The sequence below is a fragment of the Condylura cristata genome, unplaced genomic scaffold (genome assembly GCF_000260355.1).
Source record: "Condylura cristata isolate star-nosed mole 26May11 unplaced genomic scaffold, ConCri1.0 scaffold00024, whole genome shotgun sequence".
In the NCBI taxonomy this organism is placed as follows: domain Eukaryota; kingdom Metazoa; phylum Chordata; class Mammalia; order Eulipotyphla; family Talpidae; genus Condylura; species Condylura cristata.
The window spans coordinates 22478231-22489122 of NW_004567125.1; the positions used below are offsets into that span (position 1 = coordinate 22478231).

At 39.9% G+C, this 10892-nt stretch overlaps 1 protein-coding gene and 1 pseudogene across 4 annotated transcripts in view; one reads left to right on the forward strand and one right to left on the reverse strand.

The window, feature by feature from the left end:
- Positions 1–6804, reverse strand: part of ABL2 (ABL proto-oncogene 2, non-receptor tyrosine kinase) — a 107130-nt gene extending 100326 nt beyond the window's left edge. For 2 of the 4 annotated variants that reach the window (XM_004688518.2, XM_004688521.2), the window contains exon 1: positions 6388–6737. In XM_004688518.2, coding sequence (XP_004688575.1) covers positions 6388–6544 — 157 coding nt within the window. In that variant the 5' untranslated portion in view covers positions 6545–6737. Of the gene's footprint in view, positions 1–6387 lie in introns of all 4 variants that reach the window. The other 2 variants (XM_004688523.2, XM_004688520.2) reach the window with 1 other exon arrangement.
- On the forward strand, positions 2349–2881 carry LOC105854030 (annotated as a pseudogene).
- Positions 6805–10892: the final 4088 nt, after the last annotated feature.

Genomic DNA, 10892 nt, shown 5'->3' on the forward strand with positions numbered 1-10892 from the left:
GACCTGCCTGTTCTGCTCCCCACTCTGTCTCTGGTGAAGCCTCTTGCCGCCCCTGAGCTTCTGGCCTGTACCCCAGTTCTCTGTATGTACAAATAAATAAATAAATCTTAAAAAAAAAAAAATAGTCCAATATGCTACTGCAGATAGCTGTTAAATCACTGTTGAAATTTTCCAAAAAGTCAACAGGGGAGTTGTATTCTATCAATAGAGAGAGGGAAATGCAAGTCTCAACAGGGGAGTTGTATTCTATCAATAGAGAGAGGGAAATGCAAGTCTTAAAATAAGAACTGTAATACCAGTCTAAAAATTTAAAACAGCTCAAAATTACTGTGAGACTCCAAATATCACTGAAAACCTACTCTTCACTAGAGTATAATATCTAAATCTCAATTAGCAACCACAATACAGTTCTAACCTAGGCAAACCATTTTGAAAACCTTATCACTTCCTTGAAACCTTTGTGTATACATTTACATACATACAAAAGACAATTAGGCACTATTATACACAAAAACTATAGTCAGATATATGCCCCACAATTTCTTTGGTCTTTAATATTTTTTCAGTTCAAGCAAACTGAGATTTATGGGACTTAAGTGAAAAAGATAGTAAGAACTTAACACATGGCTAGCACTCAGTAGGTCACAATTACTTCTTTATAGCTTCTTGTAGGAACTAAAGGTCACCTAGCTGTAGCTAATATGTCAGCAGCTCCCTATATGTCCTATATTGCTTTTCTCTGATATTCAAGATCCTTTCAAAGTGTCATCTCTCAACATACTGTCAGCATTAAGCACCTTTGAGGTCAAAAATAAGTTTAGATCAAGGTAAAATATGGACATTTGCATATAGACACTAGAATTTAAAAATATACTTTTTAAAATAGTTTTAAAGAGTCAATAAACTGTTTTCTAATGCAAATGATGATTTGAATCACCTCTGGCTCATTTTTTTTTTAATTAAAGTGGTTTCAAATATGGCCCTCAAATATTAGCAATACCTGGAAATTTGTCAGAAATGTGAATTTTCAGACTTGAATCAGAAACTGTGAAACTAAGTATCATTAACTCTGTTTTTAAGTAGTTGTCCACACTAAAGTTTGAAAGCTATGTAACCTGATGACTATATCTACGAGACTTCAAATTTACCTATTCTAGAAGAAATCTATTCTAGATGAAATTAATATTCTTAAGTGTACACATAGGTATATGAGTCAAAATCAACCATATCCTAATAAAGCATGTTTTTAACAACAAACTTTATAATCAGAGGGTCTCCTTGGTGGCCTAGGGGTTAGGTCTCAGCGCTGTCATCACTAAAGCCTGAGTTACATCCGTGACTAGGAGCTAACCCATATACAGAACAATAAATTCCTCCTGTCGCACCCACTGCTTCCCTTAGGTATATTGCAGTAAATCCACCTGCTCTCCTCCCCACTGTCTCTGATGAGACAGGAGAGGTCTGCTGAATTGCATGTGGGTCAGCTACAAAACCAGAGATGAAACTCAGTCTACTGCAGTGATAACACTGAGAACTTAACCCATAGGCCACCAGGGAGGCCAAGCCCTATTCTGGTGCTTTAAATTACAGATGAATATCTGTAATTTATGCAGATCTGGAGATTAATAGAAAATCTAACAGCTAATTTCTTTTTACAAAGTTTAGTTCTCATAAGAATCAATGACAACCATACTAGTTAAGGATTGTTACAGGGTAGCCCAGAGTGAACTTGGGCTGCCTGTCTGTGGGTCCTCACCCACACACTTAAAATTTAATTTTCTGCAGACACACACAAAAGGGTAATAGGTTTATTTACAAAAGGGGAAAGGAAAAAAACAACCTAGGGAAAGAGAGAGGGGTACAAAGTAACTGGAATATCTTACCAGCTCTGCTAACTTGGAGCTCTAGTCACAAACTAATACTAACAGTCTGAGAGCACTTGCTCCAGAGAGAGTGAAAGGTTACCTCTCTAGAGCCACAGTTGGAAAACCACTCTCTATTTATCCCCCAAAGTCCCAGAATGCCTGCTTAGCTCCGCCCTTAGGTTCCCGCAGTTCTCTCCTTGGTTCTGCTGGGAGTTGTAGTTTTCCAATCACTGGAACTCTGCAGTTCCTTTAGGACATCCTTCTCCTTAACAGGTAAAACTAATTAAAAGTTCCTTGCAACAGCTTCCTGTTCTTTTCTATGGTATCAATTTCAACCTAGAGTGTCTACATCTTTGAAAGATCAAAACATGAACTATAAATCAAAATAAATCAAACTACTGAAAGTGGTTAAGTTTGATTTAAGGGAAAATTTTTATTATTCGTTTTTCTCTTCCCATCAGCAGCTTTATGTAATCTCTAAAAATGGTCTGTTACTCACTGGACCAAAGAAACCCAAAGAATCCTGCAACTCAAGAGGCTCAAATCTTTGTGTTCCTTTTAAGAACACTTGTAACACTGCCCAGGCCATCAAAGTATGCATATCCAAAAAGCCACCAAGTCCCTGAAGGGTGTCACTCTACAAAAGCAATGCATACCATTCCGTTGTTTCTATGGAGCAGATAGTAGGTGTGTATCCATGCCAAACAGTGGGACTGGATGCAGGGCTAGTGCCCAAAGAGTTCTGAGTATTTACTGCACATGCTTAAAAAGGCAGAGAGTAACACCGAACTTCAAGGTTGAGGTATAGATTTTCTCAGCAAGGAGTAAATTCAAGTGAACAAAGCAGATTTACAGAGCTCCTGGTCAGATTAACCCCTTTATGAGCTCTCCCTTCTATAGAGATAATCCTTACTGAAAAAGAGCAAGTTATTCCTAAACCAGAAGAGAAAGTTGCAGAGAAGGAAATGACAGCCCAGAAGTAACTAAGAAAACAAAAACTTATGTCCCAGGAATAAGTTCAGTATAAAATAAATGGAAATAAAAGTAAAAGGAGAGGCGGGAACTTCATAATTTAAGGTTAATTTTTAATAGTATTTTCAGCACATGTGTGAGAGAAGGAAGTTAATAAAGTGAAATCACTCAATTGTGATGAGGTATACCAGATATTAAAAAGACAAGTAAGTATTCAACCCTAGAGTACTAGTCACAAACCTCAGGTCACCAAAAGGGTTCAAAGCAGAATTCAAAAGTCGGATAGTACTTACCTTTTCATACCAAATGAGCCCCATTATATTTATTCCTTCTCAAATGCATTCACAAAAATCACTTTTGGCAAGACAAATTATTATAACAGCTTACTGACATAGTAACAATGAAAAAAATTCTCATTTTCAATGAGAAAATACTATTGCTTCTTTCTAAAGAAGAATGATAACCATTTCTACATGTACACACATCTGTACTAATTACATACAATACATACATACAATAAATATATTTTAACCTAATTAAACCCAGCTTGTAGTCCTCACTTTCATACATGAAATGTATTATCTTAAGTTGAAAACACCTGCCATTGATACTTGTCAGTGATTTTTACAATAGTTCAAGATCTAGATTTTGTGTGTGTAAATGTGAAATGATAGTTCTACTAAGTAATATCTGAATCTAATTTACTTATTTACTCAATTCAGAATTTACCATGGCTCTCTACGCAATTTTACCCCTCCCAGGAGAGATTTAGCAGAAACATTTCTGCTTGTCACACTGTGGGTGTGGAAAGGAGTGCTACTAGCATCAAATGAGTACAGGCCAGGAATGCTGAGACATCCCATTAAATCACAGGAACAATCCCCCACACTCAAGAAATTATCCAGCCCCTAAAGTCAATACTGAAAAGGTTGAGAACTTCTAATCAGCAAAAGTTTCTAAACACCCATTTGTCTACAAACAGTATTCATGTCACCTTTCTTATTTGCTAATCCCTTTCTTTTCATATTAGTCCTTGGTAAAAATCTAGGTAGTAGGTACTATTATTAGCTAGATAGGATCACCCCCAATTTACAAATAACTTGCCCAAAATCACACAGATAATAAGCTGAGCCAGGGTTCAAACCCAAGCAAAATGGCTCTAGAGTTCCTGTCTATATTAAGTATACCAAAGTTACTCTCTATTCTTTCAACCTCTTTATAGAATACTAAACCCCTTAAATTCTCCAAGGAGAGAGACTCAGTTATGCGTATTCACAACAACTTGCACAGATCCCAATAGATAGAGCTCAAAAAACTTCTGGCAGCTGAACGAGTATAACATCCCTCCAACTTAACCTTCCTTTCCATTTCCACTGCCTCCACCGCTCAAGGTTAGTCTTTCAGTATTTCATACTAGGGTCCATTAATGTGTCCTAAAAACAACTATCAAGTAAGCTGATTTTAGAGACTCCTCTGCCAGATATTCCATAACTCAGCCACATCCAATATAGTCAATGTTATTCTCTCCCCACTACTACTCATTTAGAATCATAAAATCTCAGATCCTAAAGGTGCCCTTTAAAGATCATCCAGTCCAGCCTCCCCATTTTACAGATAAAGAAACACAAAGAGTGTCAGCAGGTCAGATAGAGACAGGACCAAAAATTGACTCTAATGACCATTTTTGCTTCAGGACTCAATACTAGGGAATGTGCTTCACTCCTGAAGATGTCTCTCCACTATCACTTCAGTAAATTATCAGAATGTTCATTGTTCATGCTCAAGTTTTCTCCTGCCCAGTCTGCCCTCTTCCCTTGCGCCATAAACCCAAATACTATCTATCCATCAAAACTTTTCCTATTCCATTCTGCATGACCTCCTCCTCTGAAAATCTCATGTCCTGAAGATAGCCAAGGCTTACCAGTGTCTACAGCACCAAGTTTAATGCATGTTAACATTGCCATCACACCAAAGTTACAGGGATGATTTCTTCCCTGATTATTCATCCACTCTTTCCTCCTGTATTTTAGGAACTATTGCATGTAAAACTAACTCACACAGCACCTTCAAAAAATGTTCACATACCTGGAAGAGAAGTCCATTCACATCTTTAATAGACTGTAAAGTTTGAATGATATGAAAAGCTTCCAAATCACCCATATCTCCTCCATTATTAAACATCTCAGCTTATTCTCAAAGTTCAAACAGAACTCTGATACCACTGATCATTTAATAACCATAGCTCATCAGGTTCATCTCTTTCCAATCTGCCATTTATCATTACTTCCGCCAAAACTCCATTTCTAACAGTTCACACTTCTTTTTCTTCCTCCTAAATTGTGTGGTATATATAACACCCTCTTTTTCCTTTATTGTTTTCCATATGCCACTTCAAACTTGGTTTGCTACCTCTCATCTAAACTCAACCATCCAGACTTTACAGAGAAGTCATTTTTTTTTTTCATCCCCTCTCAGCGTATCCCCACCCCATGAAGGTCAATTTCATGTTTCCTCTCTCCAATCTTCCTTCCTTTAGTGAAGTGGTCTCAAAAGCACCTCACAAAAGAAGTGCAAAAGAATCCACTGGACTGCAGGGGGGAAAAATACTAGAACTTGTTCTTATTTTTTCATCTTATCCTTTTTAAAACTCTGTGCATGTGAATGTTATATAACATACTAGCACAGTAGTGCATGTAAATAATTAATAGATACAGAAATTCTTAAAGTATTTAAAAATAAGAGTGGATGATCAAGAGAATCTGGGGAAAACTATTCTAAAAATGTTGATAAGGAGGGTAAAGTAATAGTTCCAGACTACATAGCAGATATACAAACCTGTATGTACCATACACACACGGCAGAAAGAAAAATACTTGCTCAGGTCCAGACCAAAGTCTTAACCATTCAATCTCTAAATCCTATTAGATAGTCTCAGAATTGTGACCTATGCAAAAAGAAGTTAGTCTGGCAAAGCTATTTCCAATATGGAAAAAAAAAATTTTTAAGTGCTAAGATACCTACCCTCAGCTTTTCCCTAGAAAGGCACCGTTCACAAGTCACTCTCCTGAAACTGCTGGTCTCTTATTTTCATCCACATTTCAGAAGCCCCTGCTTCATGAGATTCAGCCCCTATTTCCCAATCTCTGTAGGCACAACTCAAGTTCCCTCCGCTAGCGACTGATTTCTACCACCACCACCTGGATTCCGCTCACACCTCGCTTCATCCCCTCCCGCCCCCACCCAAGGATACTACCCACCGCCTTCCTTCGAGATACACCGTGTCGCGTCCCAGGGTAGAGGACAATCCTTCCACCGCACCTAAGACCACTTCTCTCTCCGCCCCCGAGAGCTGCCAGCCGGGCTGGAGACGAGAGGGGGGAGGGGTGTGACTCGCCTCCCGTGACTGGCCCAGATGGCAGCAGATTCCGCGCCCACTCCCGGGCACCGCACCACCTCTCGAACCCCTAGGCTGCCAGTCTGACTCCCACCCTGCCCCGTGCCCTCTCCCGGCCTCCCCCACGCCCTCACGCGGGCTCCTGGTCACACTCACCATGCTGGGTGAAGATATTGAAGCCGGCCTCTGTGGAGCGCCCAGCCAGGTCCCGCCTGCGGCCGGAGGGCCTGGCTGCACTGGTGCCCCGGATCCCGCGGGGTTGCGGCTGCTGTAGCCCTGGAGCCTCCCCGACGCGGCCCACCTGCTGCCCCATCCCTGCGCTCGCGTACTCCCGCGCCCCCGCCGACCCCCGGTCACATTCCTCCTCGACTCCGGCCTCGGGCTCCTGGCGCTGCTCCGGCCTTTCCTTCTAGTCCAGGCCCTGGTCCGACGACTCCGCACCCGGACTCCTCAGAGCAGCCGCCGCGCTGCCGCTCAGCGACTCACAGATCCTCCTTTTCCCTCCCCCTCCCGCGGCTCCGCGCCCCCAACGCTGCTGCCGCCGCTGCCGCCGCCATCTTTAAACCACCGAGCCCTGGGAGAGCGTGGGGCAGAGCGTCTCCCGCCCCCAGCCCAACTAGTCACCTCCGCTACTCAGGGGGCGGGTTTCCCGGAGGCCCCGCCCCGCGCCGGCCTCGCCCCGCCCACGGCCCCCACCGCCGCGCCTCCTCTTGGGGTGTGTCCCCCAGCGCCCACCTCGCCCGCACCTCCACAGCTTCTTGGGCCTCGCTGTTACTTCCACGAGCCTCGGTCTCCCACACTGGAATACGCCCTAGCAGACCCTCCCACGTTCGCCTCTACGAGTTACAGCCTTTGGGGGATGGTCGGTTTACAGCCTTCCCTGTCCCACCTCCACCTGTCAAGCCCCAGGTGCACAGCAGTTTAGTAAGCACAATTGGGACAGAAAAATCACAGATTTTTGGTCCTTGCCACACAGGTGAGGATTCTTAAAAGGCCCAGGATAAGCCCTTGTCAGCAGCAGGCCTAGAGTCAAAATCAAAATTATACAAAATTACTTGAAGGTAGTAAAAAGGTGCGTTATTTTGTCATCGTAATTTTTTTAAAATCATTTCGTGATGATCAGCTGCACTCATTTTGGTTGTCTGCATTCTATAGTCTCAATGGTAAAGCAGTTGTGATCCCATTGCTCATATTACCATAAATTCCTTCACCATCTAACCACATGTGTTTCTGTTACCAGTGATGCTTGGCAGTAAAGCTAATCTTCACACTGACAATCTTTCTATATTGTGCATGTGGCAAAGCCTTCTTTTGATGACAAAGGAGGAAAAAATATCCTTGACCCTGTGTCTGAGTCAGAACTTCACTCTTTAACTTGTATTATCTGAAGAAAGTGACTCAAGCAGAAGAATAATATTTTCTAAACATGTACACACATGCATTTTATATGTATAAATATTCATCATTTCCCCTCTTCACATTCTTGCATCTTAATATTGATCCAGTTATTTTTAATTTTTAAAGAACTTGGTAGCTATTATCCTCCTAATTCTGTACCTTCCCTATTGCCTTTATTAAAAGTATTAGTTATTGCAGATACCACACCAAAAATTTGCTTTAAATTAAACTAAGAGGATGGAAACCCTTGTAAGTAACAAAACCACCACAGGATGGTGGATTAGGGAGAAAAGGGATCTATATTACTTTTACCTGCCTTTCATAGAACCAAACTGACAGATTCTCTTTAATATAAAAACATTATAAACTTGTTCCATTGACATCCAGAGTGTGGCCAGAAATAATTGAAACTGTCTCCCAAATGGGAACCAAAACTCTACTTCAGCACTGAATTGAATACAAATTGTCCATTTGGATCAAAGCATTCCTGTATTTAAAAAACTTGTTTTCCACTCTTTTAATTCTCAAACTGTTGACAACTATTGAAAAATATTATTCACAAAGCATAAAGATAGTTATAGAAACAGTGTTTGTTGATTTTTAATTACCTAGGAGAATTTTTATTTGGGGATAATGATCTAGTTTCTCTGTTAATTCAGGGAACTTATATAGTTGATGTGCAAAGTGTGGTTCAGTGATTAAGACGGCAACTCATGCTAGATTGATTGGGTTCAAAACTGGGCTTTCATACTTATTACCCATTTTCTCTTGGACAAAAATACTTAAACATTTTGGGCCTCCATTTCTTATCTGCAAAGTAATGATGATAACATTACTGCCTGCCTTATAAGACTTTGTGGGAACTAAAGTAGGTAATATGTTTGTTAAAATGCTAAAACAGTTATTTGGCATATAAGTGACATACTGCACTCACATTAGTACAAAAGTGTAATGTTCTCACAAGTTCCTTACCTTTCCAAATCTAAGTTCTTCAAGTAGTATAGTCTTAGATCATGGAAGAAATTCTGCAATGTTTATTTGGGTAAGCTCTTCTCCACTCACCCACCTACATTTAACAAAAAGCAAAAGCATCAACCAATAAAAACTTTGGAATTATATCTACTGTTTTCTCATTCCTGCCTCGTTATCACCTGTTACTTGCACATGTAAAGTATTATGTAATAATTTTGTTTTGCATATGAAAATTCTTCTACCATTGATTGTTAAGATCCATGTAGATTAAAGCAAATATCCTATAAGTGGAAACATGCATCATCTTGTAAGGTTTTCCATTCTTTCACTTTCAAAGTGAAATGGGAACTTTCAAAATTGGGAAATCTAGTAGGTGTAGGAAACTGTTTCACCTCTAGATAGCCAAGCCAAAGTGACTTATCAGATAATTACATCTAACCATTTAAAACCATCTCAAGTGGTACCATCTCAAACTGAATCAAGGGCAGCTGTGAGCTTCAGGCTCAGAACAGAAATCAGGCTTATTAACAGAAATCAGGTGAAAAAATGTAGCAGCGATGGTTGCAACATAGCTCAAGACAGCCTCAACCAAGCAATAGCCTGGAACTGGCATGAAAAATCAGACACATCACTAACAATAAGGCACAGGAAAGACAGGCATCGTCTTCATTTTTCCAGATCAGAACCTTTGCTTTCTAGGCTCCTCACCTTTAATTAGCACCAAGAAATTCACTAAAACAAACATATTTCTTCCTCTCATGGCTTTACTTGCTTGTCCCCTCTCCTTCATTATGAACAAAGTCTAAAATGTTCATCTAATGTTTCAGAATTATTTCCCAGGACACCATGGATTATAACTGCCTAGCTATAGCATCAGTTCCTGTTCTCAGACCCCCATCCCTGCTATAGCAGGCATGTCTGTTTTATCCAGTTAATCTATTTCTGGCTGTCCTTGTTAGCTATGACTTTTTAAATACATATTCTCCCCAATATGGCTCCCAAGTTACTCCCCTGACAATATTCAGCATTCTAACTCAAATCCTACCTCCTTCTTAAAAGAATCTCATACACTTCAATAGAGACCTAACAGTTTCCCTGGGCTCTAATCCATCAATACCTAAAGCATCCTTGCTAAAAAAAATACCTAATAAAAAAAATACCTAATAAAAAATACCTAAAGCATCCTTGCTAAAAAAAATCTTTGCCTATAAAATTCAACTGTCTTTTTTGCATTCCCATAAATATTGATATGTTTAATATTGACATGTGGCTGGGTATCATAGGATTGAAAAGAACCTTAATGATCACTGGGGGCTAATGAAACCCCCTATACAGTCTCTTCATGAGGCACCCATTTGTTTTTGAAGAACTCAAATTGTTAAGAGTAGTTCCTAAAGATAAACTGAAGTGTGTCTCTGAGACTTCCACCTATTTCACCCTGGTCCTACTTCTAGCCAGTACTTACACAGAACAAGTATAACCTTCTTCTATATAACAGCCCTTCAAGTATTTGAGATATATCATGTTTCCCCAAATCTTTTCTCTTAGTTATACATATGCATATGTTTATACAGTCATGTTTACCTATCCCTGGTATCTACAAGGCCAGAAAATGTGTATCTAAATAAAATGGAAGAAAAAAGTTTTTACATATGTAACACTTTTCTTTTTCCTCCAGCTTATTGAGTTGTAACTGACATATGACATTGTATAAGTTTAATGTATACAACTATTGACTTGATACATTTAAATATTAGAAAATGATGATCAGCATAGCATCAGCTAACACCTCCAAGACATCACATAATTACCATTTCTTTTTTGTAGTAGAACATTTAATATCTACTTTCCAGCTATAATATAGTATTGTTAATTGTAATCACCATGATGGACATTAGATCCCAGAACTTATTCATCTTATAACTGGAAGTTTATATTCTTTGACCAACATCTCCCCATTTCCCTACTCCCAGCCTTGATAACTACCATTCTACTTTGTTTCTGTGAGTTTAGCTTTGTTATATTCCACACACTATACAGTGTATGTCTTTCTCTGTCTGACTTATTTCACTTAGCATAATGTCCTCAAGATCCATCCATGTTAGCACAAATGGCAGGACTTCCTTCTTTTCCTTGGCTGAATAATATTCCATTGTGTGTATAGAGCAATACAGATATGTGGGTCCTCCCTGGTGGCGCAGTGGGTTAGGGCACAGCATTGTGAGTTTGTCCTCAGCTACTGCAGTACGAGTTCAATTCCTATCCAGGGAGGTGACCCACATGGCCCAGCA